The sequence below is a fragment of the Equus przewalskii genome, chromosome 24 (genome assembly GCF_037783145.1).
Source record: "Equus przewalskii isolate Varuska chromosome 24, EquPr2, whole genome shotgun sequence".
In the NCBI taxonomy this organism is placed as follows: Eukaryota; Metazoa; Chordata; class Mammalia; order Perissodactyla; family Equidae; genus Equus; species Equus przewalskii.
The window spans coordinates 9918486-9936561 of record NC_091854.1 but is presented as its reverse complement, the minus strand read 5'-3'; the positions used below and the strand labels follow the sequence as shown (position 1 = coordinate 9936561).

Sequence of the window (18076 nt, the reverse complement as noted above, 5' to 3'; positions counted from 1 at the left end):
TAACATCATTTAATATATGGGAATGCTCGGGACTTTTCATACACCCTTAAATCCAGATGCTATGTATTTATATATTAAGTCTTAGTTCAGTGGAAAACGTTTAGTAGAAAAATGTTTAGCTGAGAATGTAGGTTATTTAATATGTAACTGGAGACATTGCAGAAAACTGTACATTTGCATCCTTGTTTTTCAAAAGATTAGCATAGAACCCAGTTATAATGCAGACGTTGGGGTAAGTTGATGTCTTAGTTCATTCAGGCAGTTATAACAAATTGCCATAGACTGAGTGACTTAATAAACATTTATTTCTCACAGTTCTCCAGGCTGGGAAGTCCAAGATCAAGGCTCATTCAGTGTCTGATGAGAGCTCACTTCCTAGTTCATCTTCTTGCTGTGTCCTCACATGTGGAAGGGGATGAGGGAGCTCTCTCGGGTCGCTTTTATCAGGGCACTAATCCCATTCACGAGGGCTTTCCCCTCATGATCTAATTACTTCCCAAAGGCTTCGCCTCCTAACGCTATCACGGTGGGAGTTGCATTTCAACCTCTGTATTTTGGGGGAACACCAACATTCAGTCCATTGCAGTTGGGGAAGAGAGTTAAATAATCAGCTTCTTTAGCTTTTGAGAGAACGGAGACTGACATAGTTAATTGGATTGAGTGAGACAGTGTGGTCTGGTGTAGACAAGGCTTGAGATTTGAGTCTGAGGACCCAGGTTCTAGTTATAACTATTTCCTGCTTGAAGGTAACTTCTTTGGGCCTGCCTTATTTTCCATGTTTATAAAATGTGAAGAAGAAGAATATTTATCCCAATGGCTTGTTGTAAGTATGAAACAAATTAATGTAAGTGAAAGTGTTTTGAAAGTAGGAAAACAGATGTTAGATTATTAATAATAGATTTTTATTTGCTCTCTTATTGACAAGGAACTCATCAAAGGAAATCTGAACTAGGTGGTTAGAGGGAAAGCTTATAATTCTTAAGAAGGCAAACAGGAAAAGTTCTTTACAAATAATTTTCAGTTTGAATAAATTGGGTGAACCTGTAGTTAGTTATGGTTCTCTAAGAGCTTAGTTATCATAGTTTCTCATTAGGATTATTTTAAATATTGCTATAGTTGGAGGTTTGTGTCTCTCTTCTTTCATAGAAATACTGTGTTTAAAGTAGAAAACATATTTGCAATATTTAAAGAAAACTATTGTATACAAGAAGTATCCCAATGGCTGAGTAGCATTCTGGAAATTATGTAATAAATTCTTTTCTGGCACATTACAGATGCAATGTAATGGAAGAATATGTAAAATGTTTCATGCATCAAATGTCTTTATCCTGCTTGCTACACATAAATGCAGTTGTGTATCAGATGTTGTAAGCCTTTTAAAAATGAAATGTGACTGAGGAACTCATACTCCTGAGTTGCTAGGTGTGAATTAGCATACAGCTGGGTTGTCAGACACACTAACTGTGCTTTCTGGCCTGCAAAATAACTTGATCCGGGTTAGTAATTATAAAGCAGGCTTTGCACATGGATTGGTAAATCCAAAGTAGATTTCAAACATGCCCAACTTGTTGATCTTTGAAAATGACAAGGTCACAACATTATCACTGAAAATATCTTGAATACAATTTGGGGTCAGTACTCTGAGCTGGATTTCAAGTACTGAATAAACCAAAAAAGGATTATATCTTCAGGGCAAATATATAAACCTTCCTTGCAACTTTTTAGAAGTTACATAGGCACTAAAAACTTTTCAGACCCAATTTAAAAATGTTTTGTATGTTTTAGAATGTTCTCTCATTTCCAACTGGTCGATATGTATGTGATTTAAACTATTGCAATTGATTATTCGAAGTAGATGTTAAGAATGGCTTTTATTAACCTACAAGGTAAAGAAAAAAAACTAATAAAAAGCGTGGCTGCATTTAATGATGCCCTAATTTCAGAGATTTTCAGTCATATTTCTGAACTCTCTTAAAAAGTGATTAACTTGTGACTATTTCTAATGAAATAAGTAGGCTAAATTTTAAGAGCACTGAGCCTTATTTGAATAGATGTGTGGTTTTAAATTAGGGTGCAGAAATTACACGGTTTGACAGGCCATCTGAGAAATGTAAATAAGACCAACTGTGTATGAGAATTAAATGAGAGAAATTAGCATATGTAGACTGCTTGCAGAAAGCTAAGTGTTCATCTAAGTGTTGTAGAGACAGGATTTTAAAATACGTTACATCTAAATTTCCATAGAAATTTTTCTGTTATTTGAGGGAGTTTGGGGAGTGAGTTCTAACATGGATGGGGTCCTGTAATATTAGCTTTGCCAGAATGTACCCCAGTGTGAAAAGTGAACTGATCTACAAAAATCTATTTGTCATATCATATCTTATCATGGAGAGGGTCTCTGAAGACAGGATCTCCAATTTTTGTTTGTTTAAATGATTGCAGCTATTTCAAGATGCCTATGCTTTCTCGTAGAATGAAGACCAACACAGAGATGGTGTGTCTAAGAAATTTCAAAAGGTGTAGGCCTCCTGATTGAAGCATAATCTACTTATTGGAATCATTTTTTTCATTATAGTAAGTATAAATATTTAAAGCACATTATTTTTGTGACAGTTGACTTGTTCTTTGTTGAGTAGATGTTCACTCTCTGCCAGATACTCTTATCATTGTTAAAGCCATTTGTGTTTACATTCTTCTGCCATTTCAGTTGCATATCTTAAATGAATTAACTCTCAGGACCTTTGAGAGGACATATAAAGTCATAAACTTTGAGCTGGAAAAGCCCTTAGAGATGATTTGGTTCATACTCTTTGTCCATTACTAAGAATTCCTTTTCAACATCCCTGACATCTTATTCATCTCAACCCTGGTAGGAAGAAGGGCTGAACTGTGTTACAGAGTGGCCAATTTTGTGGATGGTCTACCGCAAATTGAATCAAAATATGAATTTCTAAAATGTTCACCCACCTAGTTCTGCCTCTGGAACAAATCCACTTATTCTTTCATCCAAGAAGTCACACAAAAATGTAAGATTGAATTCTCAGGTTCTCCTAGTCATCTTTTATCTCAGTTGACTATCATCAATTACCTGTGTTCCTCCATAGGTAATGGTTTGCAGACAAACAGTAACTCCTGATTATTTTGTTGCCCACTTAGTTTTTAACCTGTGACTGAGCGTTGGGCTCCAGGTGTGATCTCACTAGGCAGGCACAAAAGGACTGTTGCCTCTCTATCTAGGTTCGTCTATTAATATGGCCACAGATTATAGTCATATTCTAGCTGTATTTAACATAATAGCTATCACACAATTAGATAAACGTATATATTCACGTCAACTAAAATCTCTAGGTAGTTTTCACGTGTTCATCCAGCACTGTTTTCTGCCATCCCCCCTTCCATCATGTTGATGGTATTTGGGGGTCTAAGTCCGGGATTTTCTCTTTGTCTCATCTGATCATCTTATTTTTGGTTTTTGTCTTGTCTCCACACACAATTATGGTCAACTGCAGTGGGGTGAAGCAGAATGGGAGGAGTTGAGAGTTAGAAATAGACCCACTGAAAATAAAGGAAGGGAGCCCTGAGGTGTCATGTAATCAAGCCTGCAGGTCCCAAGAACTAGTTGAATCCATATAATATGATTGATGCCCAGAGAAGGATGCAGGCAGAAAGTGGTGCTCCAGTCCAGCAGTTAAAATCAGGCATCATGGGATACCCCAACAAGTGGGAGAGTATGAAGGTACGGAGTTCAGGGTCAGATGGTCAGGAATGTACTGGGGCTGACCAGCAAAAGAGAAGACACTTATTAACAGGAAGCCTCTGTAATGGGATTCTAGGGTTCAAGGCAGGATACCAGTCCCTCGAGGGAGAACTAGTGAGAACAAAAAAGGCTTCCTTGGGGGGTGCTACCTGTACTAGGATATCTAGAGAGAGAACCTGAGACCCAGGAAAGATGATAAGACTTCAGGCTCAAGAAGGTGCAAGAGATGCCACTGGTCATGGGTTAGAGCTGGAGTACCAGCAAAAGATGACCACGCTGCTTTGATTTTTTTGTTACCAGATATGTTATTAGATCCAAATATTTTTTTTTATCTTTCTTACTCTGTGCCCTCTTATACATGGTCTAGATTTTACTAATTAGGAAATTTTTGAACAGTTGACTTCTTTAAGGCTGAATAAATGAACCAGAAGACTTCTATCCCCTTGATCAGCCCCACCTGCCAGGTTTGGGCCCCTGAGCTAAGTCTTCCTTGGGAGACCATGCATGTACAAGCATTAGAGTTATTGCTCATTTGGGGTACTTGCTTCAGTGGTTTTGCTTTTATTTTCCTCTTCCAGTTTCTGTACTCCAACAAGGAAAAGTCATGATTACGCTAACAGAGCTAAAATGTTTAGCAGATGCCCAGTCATCTTATCACATCCTCAAGCCATGGTGGGACGTCTTCTGGTATTACATCACCCTGATCATGCTGCTGGTGGCTGTGCTGGCCGGAGCGCTCCAGCTGACGCAGAGCAGGGTTCTGTGCTGTCTTCCGTGTAAGGTGGAATTCGACAATCACTGCGCCGTGCCTTGGGACATCCTGAAAGCCAGCGTGAACACGTCCTCTGATCCTAGGACACCGCTTCCGCTGCCTGTCAGAATCCAGAATGACCTCCACCGCCAGCAGTACTCTTATATCGACGCCGTCTGTTACGAGAAACAGCTCCACTGGTTCGCAAAGTTTTTCCCCTACCTGGTGCTCTTGCACACGCTCATCTTTGCAGCCTGCAGCAACTTCTGGCTTCACTACCCCAGTACCAGCTCCAGGCTGGAACATTTTGTGGCCATCCTTCACAAGTGCTTCGACTCTCCGTGGACCACCCGCGCCCTGTCAGAAACGGTGGCCGAGCAGTCTGTGAGGCCCCTGACACTCTCCAAGTCCAAGGTTTTGCTTTCCTCCTCAGGGTGTTCAGCCGATGTTGACTCCAACAAGCAGTCGTTGCCCTACCCGCAGCCTGGCTTGGAGTCAGCTGGCATAGAAAGCCCAACTTCCAGCGTCCTGGACAAGAAGGAGGGCGAACAGGCCAAAGCCATCTTTGAAAAAGTGAAAAGGTTCCGCATGCACGTGGAGCAGAAGGACATCATTTATAGAGTGTATCTGAAGCAGATTATAGTCAAAGTCATTTTGTTTGTCCTCATCATAACTTACGTTCCGTATTTTTTAACCTACGTCACTCTTGAAATTGACTGTTCAGTTGACGTGCAGGCTTTTACAGGATATAAGCGCTACCAGTGTGTCTACTCCTTGGCAGAAATATTTAAGGTCCTGGCTTCGTTTTATGTCATTTTGGTTATACTTTATGGCCTCACCTCCTCCTACAGCTTGTGGTGGATGCTGAGGAGTTCCCTGAAGCAATATTCCTTTGAGGCGTTGAGAGAAAAAAGCAACTACAGCGATATTCCTGATGTCAAGAATGACTTCGCCTTCATCCTCCATCTGGCTGATCAGTATGATCCTCTTTATTCTAAACGCTTCTCCATATTCCTCTCGGAGGTCAGTGAGAACAAACTGAAACAGATCAACCTCAATAACGAATGGACGGTTGAGAAACTGAAAAGTAAGCTTGTGAGGAATTCCCAGGACAAGGTAGAACTGCATCTTTTTATGTTAAACGGTCTTCCAGACAATGTCTTTGAGCTAACTGAAATTGAAGTGCTAAGCCTGGAGCTTATCCCTGAGGTCAAGCTGCCCTCCACAGTCTCCCAGCTGGTCAACCTCAAGGAGCTTCATGTGTACCATTCGTCTCTGGTGGTAGACCATCCTGCACTAGCCTTCCTAGAGGAGAATTTAAAAATCCTCCGCCTAAAATTTACTGAAATGGGGAAAATTCCGCGCTGGGTATTTCACCTGAAGAATCTCAAGGAACTTTATCTGTCAGGCTGTGTTCTGCCTGAGCAGTTGAGTACCATGCAAGTGGAGGGATTTCAGGACTTAAAAAACCTGAGGACCCTCTACTTGAAGAGCAGCCTCTCCCGGATCCCGCAAGTCATTACAGACCTCCTGCCTTCACTGCAGAAGTTGTCCCTCGATAATGAGGGGAGCAAACTGGTTGTGTTGAACAACTTGAAAAAGATGGTCAATCTGAAAAGCCTAGAGCTGATCAGCTGCGACCTGGAACGCATTCCACACTCCATTTTTAGCCTGAACAATTTGCATGAGTTAGACCTAAAAGAAAATAATCTTAAAACTGTGGAAGAGATCATTAGCTTTCAGCATCTTCAGAATCTTTCCTGCTTAAAGTTGTGGCACAATAACATTGCTTATATTCCTGCCCAAATTGGGGCATTATCTAATCTAGAGCAGCTCTCTTTGGACCATAATAATATTGAGAATCTGCCGCTGCAGCTTTTCCTATGCACCAAACTACACTATTTGGATCTAAGCTATAACCACCTGACCTTCATTCCAGAAGAAATCCAGTATCTAAGTAATTTGCAGTACTTTGCTGTGACCAACAACAATGTAAGTAAATCCGTTCTTCCCTTTATTCAGCCAGTCTTTTGAGTATCTGCTGTTGCAGTGTATAACGTAGATAAAGAAAATGGACTTAAATCATAGTAAGCATCTTCTGAGCCTGGGCTGACCACCACTTATTAGATATGTGATCGTGAACAAATTACCAAAACACTGAGCATCAGTTTCTTATCTAACTTACAAGTTGTAATGGAGATTTTATGAAAAAATATGTAAGCATTTGGCACAGATCCTGGCACATAGTAGTTGCTCAACAAATGTTCTCTTTATTCTTTTTCTCCGTTTTTTACATAAACATCACAGTTGAAGTATTTTAAACTAATTAATTAGTTATGACAGAGCTTACTTTTCATTTTGGGGAGGTCTTAAGTACTTAGAAAGTTCTGTAAAACTTTTCAGCTTTCCAAATCTGTCACAGGAGAAGAACTTTTTGTTAAAAATACTGGGATCATGAATTATTCATAAATCTTTTTTGTGATGCAGTAAGAGAGACTTGAAATCTATATGCATGTCTAGAAAGACAATTCAAAATGAAAGGCCTGGTTCTATAATGCAACACTAGGTCTTCTTAGAAGCTTTTTCCAGCATCCATGCTTTAAAAATGAACCATAATTTGCAACAGTAAAGCCAAGTTAAGGAAAACTTAACAAAACAAAAAACAAAATAGATGAGTAGCTTCCTAGGTTAAAATGTGAGGGAGGAGGAAAAAGTAAAAATTTATGCTAACTGAAAGGGCAAGAAAGTGATGGTAATGTCCATATGGGAAAAAGAAAAGAAACCTGTCAGAAATCAGGTGTGCCAAAGATGAAAGTGATCTTCCTCTGTTTGAGCATGGGAACTATTTTCTTCTTCTCCACGCAAAAATGTATTATCTCCTAGACTTTTTGTAATTTATATTTCATGTTACATATAGCTATGAGCATGGTGTAGGCTAATAAACATGTTAATCTCCAAACGTCATCTTCAAAATCCATGGATTGTTGGAGAAATACCAGAAAGTTGGAGAATGAGAGCAAAATTTATGCTGATTTGTAGAACTCTGAAGACTTTACTCATATATAAAAGGATAGAGCCCATTCTAAGATAAATGAGGAGTCTTCAGGTCTTAAAAGATTATAAAGTTTCAAAACGCCTTTAGGATTGATCTGGATTAGCAGTGTACATCAGAATTACCTGAAGGACTTGTTAAAAGGCAGATTGCTGAGCCCCATTTCCAGGGTTTATTAGGGCTGGTACAGGATCTGAGAATTTGCACTTCTAAAAAGTCCCAGGTGAAGCTGATGCTGCTGGTCTGGTGACATATCTTGAAAACTACAGGTCCGGAGATTTATCATTAGTGTCATTTAATTGTGCAGTTGATTAATATTAATATTTTGATTATATTTTTTCCATTGTTAAATCTACAATCAAAAGTATATGTGATTATTTCGAAAGGCATTGGTTCCACTAAGTTGTTATACAGTTAAATCACTACATGAACTTTTGAAAGTCAGAGCTGATTAAATTGTTAGCTGGCCATAAATTATTTAAATGTATGAGCAGGTTAATGTTTTTTTCTGGTTTAATATAATGCAACCTAAGACCGTTGGTACTTTTGACACCAAGTTTATTGACTTCTTGACGGTGTCTGAAAGAGAGATTAGGTGTGAGTGTCAGACACATCCTATCTTGAATGAGGGAGGATTCTTAGAGCACATGAAAAGCCTTATCCTGAAAGTAATTTATGCCAGAGTAGAAGGATATCTTTGGCCTAGTTGTCTCAGAAGTCTAATAGTAAGAAGTAGCTGAGCATCCTCAGAGCATAATGATGAGCATGAAACCTTTGAATGGGCGAGGAACACTGCCCTCAGAACTATGAAGAGACTTATTTAACAAGGATATGGAGAAACTGGAACTCGCTCAGAAGAAAGTGACCAGAGAACGGAAAAGTTCCTTTCTGGGGAACAGTTTCGCCTAATGATGAGAAGTATTGGGGAAGGTAGGGGGAGAGAAAAATTGTCCACAATATTGGTCCTCAAATATCTGGAAGACTTAAATAAAACAGAAAGCTTATTGGGAGTAGCCATAAGTGTTAGAACTGGGACAAGCAGGAGAAGATTTCTTATCTTTCCCAAAACTCTGTCCAAAGATTGAATGAAATTTGAGAAGGGAGAAGTGATTTTCTTATTAATAAAACTGCTCAGATATAGATTGTCAACCACTTGGCAGGAATGTTGTTAAAGGGAATCGGGAATTCATGTTTCATGTAGGTATTTAAATAATTTCAAAGTTCCTTCTAACCTTGAGGTGCTCATGATTCTATGAGGTAGACCAAAATATTTATAAAAATTAAAAAATAAGACAAAATTGGATGCATAAATATTTAGATATGCATATACTCAGAAATGTGAATTGATTTGTCCATTTGGAATAGAAGTTGGTAAAGATTCTTGCAAGAGGAGGTTTTAAAGACTCTTCTAAAGACTGGGGCAGTATAGCAGGTTCATAGATGGAGACAACAAATACTAACTCTGGGGTTAAGCAGACATTATTGAAAGAATGTTGTGCATCTGTACTATCACTGAAAAGGGTGCAGAATCAAGCCTGGGAAACAATCAAGCACAAAGTTAGTCAGAAAGCAAAAAGAACCAGAGCCAAAATCATAGCACAAAAGCAAAATGGTGAGGATGCCCTGCCGCTGACCGTACAGCCCTGGGCACCAATGCTACCCCTGAAAACTTGATGCTGCTGCTACTGCAGCCCTCGCCCTCCCACAAAACAGGTTCTTCCTAGTTTCTGCTTCTTTGTGACTGTAGCCCCAGTTCAAAGTCCAAGTCTGAGCACCTGATTGGCAGAGCTTATGCAGACCCACACTGGAGCTGTAAGGGAGCCGGGAACATAAGAATCTGATGTTGTCAATGCCACCAGTGGGAAGTGGGCTCTGCTTCCCACCAAGAGTCTCACCAAGATGATACAGGGCATTCTCTAGACATCAAAGATGTTGGGCAGGTCCCAGATGGCAGACATTCACTGAGAGGGCACTCCAGAGTTTCTTCTCTAGAAGAGTAAGAGGTGTTATCACGGAAAATATTAAACATTTCTTTCTATCATATTTTTGCAGCACGATTCCTCAGAGCCGTTAATGTATGAGTGTACCCTGTGCTTCTCCAAGAGGGAGATATGCTGTGCAATGTTTGCCAGATGTATTTGGGCAAGACACTCTGTTTCATAGTAACTATTGAAAGGAGTGTTCCTGAGATCACTAGATCGGGGAAGTGGAACAGGAGAGAGGTCATGCACCGAGGATTGCAGCAGGCATGCCCAGAGGTAGTGAGATGAGAGCATTCAGCAAGATGGGTCAGAATGGAGAGTGCCTTCAAGTCTGTCTGTCAAGTTCATGTTTGATTCATTGAATAGTAGCTGGGGTGAGACTTGAGCTTGAAAGTGCTAGTTTGCCTGATCTGGTACCTTCAAAGGAGACTCTGATTATAGCATATAGAGGGGTTGGGAGAGGACAATCAAGAAACAAAACCCCATGAGAAGGTTTAATCGCTTATGATTTAGAAGTAGGAATATAGATTAAAAACAAGAGACAAAGACTCTTATATCTGAAAGGAACACTGTGGGCCATCTAGTCTGGAGGTCGGCAAACTGCAGCCTGGGAGCCAAATTCACCCACAGTCTTAGCTAAGAATGGTTTTTAATTTTTAAATGGTTGAGGGGAAAAAAATCAAAAGAATAATATTATTTCGTCACACATGAAAATTATATGAAATTCAAATTTCAGTGTCCATGAATAAATTCCATTGTGCTCATTAGTGGGCCTGTACTACAAAAAATTTTGCTCAATTGTTATTATTATATTTTGAATTTCATGAAATTTTTTCTCATTTTTTTTTTCTTTTTGAGGAAGACAGCCATGAGCTAACATCCACTGCCAATCCTCCTCTTTTTGCTGAGGAGGACTGGCCCTGAGCTAACATCTGTGCCCATCTTCCTCTACTTTATATGTGGGACGCCTGCCACAGCGTGGCTTGATAAGCAGTGCTGGGATCCTAACCAACAAACCCCAGCTGCTGAAGCAGAGCGCACAAACTTAACCACTGCACCACCGGGCCAGCCCCTCTCCCGTTATATAAGTACCTACATAATATTTTCAGTTTTGCCTCTTGGTCCACAAAGTCTAAAATATTTACTATCCTGCTCCTTTAGAGGAAAACATTGCCAACCTCTGCTGTATTCCACTGCACTCATTTTACTGATACTGAAACTGAGGCTCAGAGTGATTGGCGTGAGGTCTGAAGCTTCCTAGTGGTGGATCTGGGATGGAACCCAAGTGTTCCAACCCCTACACTAGTGCTGTTTCTACTACATCTCAGATACATCAATCCAAATGATGTTACATGGGAAGCAGTGGTGTGTGTGGATGGGTGTGGAAGATGGGAGAGGGAGAGGCAGCATCCATCTCTATCCCAGAGCCAAAGTGTAATTGGATTCTGATGGTATTGAATGTGGTGGAGAAGCACAGAGAAAGGGGGAGATTTTAATAGCTTCACTCAAATCTTAAAAGCCACTCCAAGGTCTTCAGACTTCTACAGTTCTGCATTTGATGCATTTCTTTTATTAACACAAAGACCTCTAGCCAGAAGGTGAATAATGTAGAAGTTCCTTCTGAAGATCATTTACGTGGCAGTGCTTGTTGTTTTTGACATCACTACTTAGAAATGGAAATATTTAGCTTTGTTTGTTGACATGATTGGATTTTATGGATTTGGTTAGCATGTCCTAGGGTAGCATGTGTCAGTGGCCAGAAATAAAGGAAAGCTGACATTGAGAAGGAATCTGAAGCAAGATCCAGCCTCTGGAAAACAGTGGAGTGTTTAATTATCGGTGTCAGCCTTAGATATAAGAAGAGAACCATCCTTCCTCAGATATTCTGGGGCCCATACGTCTTGTTGAAGATTTTTGGTTGCCAGGGAATTTCAGGATATAGAATGATAATGTAGCCATTAGTTTTTCTTTTTTTTTTTTTTCAGTTTATTTTGTAGTTTATTATATGTAATTATTATAGTTTATTCTATAAAACCTTTCTGTTTATGAAGCTTATCATGTCCTTGATAGACTGTAATCATTTCTTTTGATTTTGAGAAGAAATCAGTGGTCCATTAGGGTAACTTTTTTCCTTTCTGGCTCATATATTATATTGTCTAAGAAAGAGTATGCTTGAACTTAGTATGTATAAATGCTATCTGAACATTTTTGTAAAATTGATTGGTCTAACTAAAATGTGTTTGGTGTTCTTGTAAGCTTCAGGGCAAATTAGTTTTAAGGGTGTAAGTAGATTTTTCAGGATAAAATGGCTGAGTTGAGGTAAAGCCTTGAGTCTCCAACACAGCTCCCCAGCTGCCTTTAGCATAATTGAATTTGAGTCGGTAGTTAAGGTCCTGTGCCTTAGCTGGGTGCTGACGCTGAGAGAAGGCCCCTGAGCTGGACACTTGGCACTCAGCAAGCAGTACCACTAACCCAGCCCTTGACTTATTTTCAGGAGTGCAACACAGTTGAGGAGCCATGTAGCCTCTGGCCCCAGAGGCTCACTCCTATTGCCTTGTGAAATCCCCATCCTGCACTAGGGGCTGAGAAGTTGCTAAAATCACAAATTTAGAGATTTGAAAGAAGATTGGTGAGAACGTGGTAGTGCTGATAGCCAGACAGGAGAGTGAGGGCACTGGCTTCAGAGTGTTCACCCAATAGGAAATCTGTCCTATTAAGCAAGGTACTTGCTGGGGATCTGGAAGCTGACTAAAGAGGGGAGAGATGGGATTACCTAATGCAGCTCCGGTTAGGGCACCCTTCTTTGCAGCACCCCTTACAGACTAATTCTTTGTGTATTTGTCTAATATTTCTCTCTCCTATTAAACCAGTACTTCTCAAATGGGGGCAGTTTTGCCCCGCAGGAGACATGTGTCTGGAGACATTGCTAGTTGTCACAGCTGGGGAGGGGTGTGGCACTGGCATCTAGCGGGTAGAGGCCAGGGATGCTGCTATATCCTACCATGCACAGGACACCCCCACAAAAGGAATTATCCCACCCAGAATGTCAACAGTACCAAGGTTGAGAAACCCTGCATTAGACTGTGGTTCTTAAAGACCCATCTGTCTTGCTCAGCACTTTATCCCCAACACCTGGCTCAGAGCCTGGCATAAAAGAAGGCTCTCAGCACATGTTCAGTGACTACAGATAAGCCAAGCCTTCTCTCTTTTCAGCCAGTTTGCCTAAGTCATCGCTTAGGCTCCATAAGGCACTCTTGACCCTGAGTGCATTGTACGAGACTGATTATTTCCGCTACTTGTACTACTTCTGAGCTGCAGATGTCTCTGACTAGAAGGGGTTGCTTTAGAAAGGGGTTACATTTCTTCAGTCTCTCATCTCTCTGCCACATCTCTATATTGAAATCTACGTATGTACTGTTTTGTGTCTGCATTCTTGAGAAGGGAATGAAATAAAAGGGTAGATATTTTCCCTTTGCTTATACCTAGTAGTTGATGTAGTGATGAGCTATATTGAATGCTGGTCTTACTAACAGTGATAATTGGGTTTATTTTCAAGGACCCAGTACTGACTGAATGGGTGGGTGATGGAGGAGAGCAGAGTTTCCAACATAATGAGCATTTTTGAATGCAATTGGCCATGTTTTAGCTTGTATAGAGAATGTTTATCCTTTTGAGGAGGTAGTTCTGGATGGCCCTGGAAGTTTCAGTAGAGAGCGGGCTCAGTGGTGCTGCCCATCAGAGGAGCAGGCTGAGCTCCAGGGTACCCCTTTCATCCCTGTTTCTAACAAAGCCACGTCCTAAACCAAGGAACCTACATTGTTGTATAGTTGCCTAGATGCCCTGTCCTGGGCTGTATACATATGTGGAGTATTATAGCGTAGGGTGTGTGCAGTTGAGCTCTGCCTGGCCCAAACTCACCTCTCAGTGGCATGGTAAGGGTTGAGGGTGTTGTGCATGTTCAACTCTTGTCTGGATGTCTTTCACCAATAAACCTGTTTCATATATGCACTGTGGCTCCCTGAGAAATTCACATGCAACCCACCCACCAGATAGGGGAGCAGTTGAGTTGAGCAGCTCTAGAAGTTGACCTTACTGCAGGCTATTTATCATATTTAAAATTATTTCTCTGTGTTATATGATTTAATTGAAACTGCCAGAGAGCAAGAAGGGTAAATTCTTATGAGTGTGTTGGTAGAGGGGAATGAAATGTACATGTATATATTATCATATCTTCTTGTCTCTGTCAACTTTTTTTTTTTTTAGCAGAATAAAGTTTTCAGTCTACATTGTAAAATTCTAAGAAATAGCCTTGTGTCTGTTCTCAGGATGTTTTTAAGGATGTTGCTCATTACATGACACAGTAAACTCTTTATGAGGACTCTTGAGAGCAATTTATTTCTGATCTAGCACTCAAGAATAATTATGATTCTCTTGAGTTACTGGTTTGTTTTTCATCTTTGGGACAATGAGTATGTAACTGATTAGGTTTTCTTTGAGAATTGCTCATTAGAATGTTTAGAGCCAAATTTTTTCCCCACCCGTATATAGTAAGGGTTAGAAGTTCATGGTAGCCTCAATCCTGACTCCACGTCAGGATGTCCTCATTTTTCCTTTATCTTTTCCATCTTCCTAAAATTCATCATCATTGTTATATGTATCCCTGTAAACATCCAGAAATGTTTTTGGGAAAAGGTAGGGTTATAAATAAGTAAATGTCTTATCCTAGGCCAACAAAAACCAGTTTTACTGGCTTCTTTTTTTCCCTTTCCAGATTGAGATGCTACCAGATGGGCTGTTTCAGTGCAAAAAGCTGCAGTGTTTACTTTTGGGGAAAAATAGCCTGATGAGTTTGTCCCCTCACGTGGGTGAGCTGTCGAACCTTACTCATCTGGAGCTCATTGGTAATTACCTGGAAACACTTCCTCCTGAACTGGAAGGATGTCAGTCCCTAAAACGGAGCTGTCTGATTGTTGAGGAAAATTTGCTCGCTACTCTTCCTGTCCCTGTCACAGAACGTTTGCAGACGTGCTTAGATAAATGTTGACCTAAAGAGAAAATAATTTTCAAAAGTATGCCGCAGGGCTTTAAATGAGAACTAAAATTTCCTAAGTTATAAAGATGAAAAATGGGTAATAATTATGACTGACTATAAGCAAATGTCTTATTAAAGCAACTCGGTGTCTAGCCCTAAGTTAAACAGGGAAAAGTGTTGACGCGGAACGAAAGGTTTGTGAATAACTGATCGTTAATTTATTGAGATGTAAGAAGTACACTTTGAGGGTGAAATGGGGGACGTGAAATTATTGAATCTCTACCTTGCAGATTTTACCTTGAAGATTGGATCCTCTTTCTTCTCCCTCTCCCATCCCCGTGACTTATTTGCACACTTGTTTTAACTGACTTCCTGTTTTGATATTTATCGCCTAGACCATAAACTCATCCATATAAATCTCCTTGATGTATATTCCGCACTGTCTTTGATTTTATGTTCTTAAATGTTTTTAGGCAGGGTGCATTGTGCTTGGCAGTATTCCTTCTAGGCTTAATTTTTACTTCCTGTCCCAGCTTGCTTGAGTCTTCCTTCACCTGGTTTTCTCTTAACAACAGTGATGAACCCTGAGAAAGTGCCGGCCTTTGGCCTCTGCACAGAACAGGAGCAGAGTACTTAGGACATGTCACCCTCAGGGCATCCTGAAAACTAGCATATTCTCTACAGTTTCTTCCTGTGTATCATCAAAGCCTTTTTTATTTGCTAATAATTTTTATATTAAATGTAAAACATATAAATATTTTCTATTGTATAATCTTGGATTCAAAATCTGTGAGAATAATTTTGTAAGGTACAGAGAACACATGCATTTCTTTAAGAATTTACTATTAATATACTTGGTTTGGGCTGCTTATGATTTTCATATTTGAGTGCATTCTGCTCCAAAATGTTTTTGTACTCTGCAACTAATTACTTTTGGATAACAAAAGGCTTGTGTTTCACACCCTAAAATATTTGGGGGGTTTCCTTGTAAGAGGATGGCCGCATCATCTACCTCTCTCTTCCCTGGTTGCTGTGCTATTGTACGGGTACAATTCTTAATTACTTCAAAAACTGTGATGGAGGAGAGAGGGACAGATTTGGTTCTTTAAAACTGATTTTAAAACACTTCATAGAAATTAAGTAGGAGTTAAAGCAAAATACTTTTCTTCTCCATCTGCACGCCTCTAGATATGATTATAATATAAAACAGCCTCTATTCAGTGTTTAGGATGGGTTCTCAAAGCTCACAAAGAAGTAGATCCATTTAACTGAAATTCATCTCATGCCTTTGTCTAACTTTTCTGGAACATATTTTGCTCTTTTTTATAAAGAGCTTTGTGTTTGGCCTTTTATTATCATGCATATTGTAAAATGAATAAAATCAACTGACTCATTTTTGGGAAATGTGCATTTTTAATGTGTTTTTCTAATTGGTCTAGGCATTATGATGCCATCTCATTTGGGATGTAACTGAAGTAATCTATTAATTGCTCCTAGACAAAACTGGAAAATCTGTGGGTAAAGTACTGTAAACATAGAATTGTCGTGTGCAGTATGTTTTTCTTGCTTTGCCCATTGTAGAAAGATGAAAGGAAGTCTTTCAATTATAGCAAAATGTAGCTTCCCTCACCTGCCACACACCCCTGGACTGAAGCTCACAGAAGAAAATTGTTCGTGTCAAATGAAATTTCAATAATATTAGCTATAAAAAATATAAAACACCAAAAGCTGCCTAAGACATTATTGCTTATTCTGAATGAAAAGGAACAGTGTAAAAATGTTTTCTTACCAAAACTTGCCTTTAGTCAGAACATTCAAGTTCTCAGGGACCCAGGCATGACTGATGAAACTTTCTTCTAAGACTTCAGAAAACAGATTCTGACTATGTCTAGGGTTTTTTGTTATTTTCGTTTTTTTAAAATATGAGTTAATGGTCATTTTAATGTTTCACAATATACTATGTACTAATTCCAGTGTTGGATAGGATTATCTTAAATTTTGGACATGAATATAATACATGGAGAAGTGTCTAAATGTTTTCGGCCACATAATGAGCCATAATTTATATGAAAAATCCCACCCTCTTCTCTAAAGAATAGTTTTCAAAACAAAATTCAGATTTGCTACCATTCCCCTGACAAACTAGAACTTCTCCATGTCTAGTCACTGATTCTGTTCACCTGCAGAAGTCATTGGCTAAATCTTCCTTATCACCTCTCGAAATTTCTGGAAGCAAGTTACTATCAATAGTGAATATTGTAAGCTGCTTTCCAAACACTAGGGTATAGTTACTGATGCAAACTCTGTTCTTGATGCCATAGTTTTTAGATTTCTTTTGTATGTCGATGTTACACACCAGTGTTCACGTAGCTTTTGAAATAACGTGGCACTGATGCAATGAATTCTGAGAACACCACTTGACGTACGAAAATGTGTTGATGCCACCTTTACTGCATTGTTGGAGCAGACTTTCATTTTACAAGTATTCATATTTATTTAAGAGGATTGTAAATGAAGAAAATGAAGTCTGTCCAATTAATTGTGAGACTTTAGTTGGCACATGTCCAAGAATGTTTAGTGCATTTTCTAGAAAATAAATGTGGATGTTATTCAGAACAAAGTTGATGGCTTATGCTAGCAATGGCATTGGTTCATTTTATTTACATGCACACACACACACAGACACACACAAATGAGCTTGCATACACATAGAGACACACAAACCCCTCTGTATGCAAAATGTAACTTAGTTTTGGATATATTTAGTATTTTTTTCCAAAGTTGCGACAGGTAGGTTAATGCTACAATATGAATTCTTTTTTATTCATTACTTGTAATCATGGAGTGTTCTACTCTTAGTTGTAATATTTAAAAGAAAACTGAATGCTCACCCTTAGTCTGAGAGCCTAAGCAGTTTTGAGCATTCCTGGTAAGGTGTGGTATTCTTTTCCTAACCTATGTCAGAGTATATCTATGTGGCACATAGATACTGTGTTTTCATTCTTCATCCTCAATCTTGATTTTTTCCCCCCAGATGTCACCATATTTCACTGTCACTTAACAATATTTGTGTTAAACAGGGTAAATAGAGATCCTCAGGATCTTGGCGCTGTGGCATAGCTTCAATTTGTGTGCTCTGGTCTGCTGCCGTGAGTTATTGGCATAACATTATTGTTTGATAGTGAAAATATTTGTTTCTGTTCTTCAAATGTTTGATGATTCAAATTTTATATGTTTAATTAAAATATTGCATAATATTGATGGGTTCAGAAACCATTAAAATAATCAAACAATTATTCTGTGGATTTATAGCTTTATTTCCTTGTATTGGCAATAAAATACTCTTTCCATATTTACATTCTCTTAGCATCATCCTATCCACATAAAGTATTGTTTTCCTTCTCCCCTCTCCCACCTCCTTAAATTTGATCAGCACTTGCATAGAAACAGAATATATTTGTGCCAGGGAACTTCCAGTGATTCTGTAGCAGGTATTTATTTG

General features: G+C 39.2%; 1 protein-coding gene across 8 annotated transcripts in view; it reads left to right on the top strand.

Annotated features, from left to right (window-relative positions):
• The window catches only part of LRRC8B (leucine rich repeat containing 8 VRAC subunit B), a 66304-nt gene extending 48434 nt beyond the window's left edge, over positions 1 to 17870 (top strand). For all 8 annotated transcript variants that reach the window (XM_070592368.1, XM_070592369.1, XM_070592371.1 and 5 more), the window contains 3 exons: positions 2473 to 2574; positions 4336 to 6500; positions 14314 to 17870. In XM_070592368.1, the coding sequence (XP_070448469.1) occupies positions 4362 to 6500; positions 14314 to 14586 (2412 nt within the window). In that variant the 5' untranslated portion in view covers positions 2473 to 2574; positions 4336 to 4361 and the 3' untranslated portion in view covers positions 14587 to 17870. The remainder of the gene's footprint in view (positions 1 to 2472; positions 2575 to 4335; positions 6501 to 14313) is intronic.
• Positions 17871 to 18076: the final 206 nt, after the last annotated feature.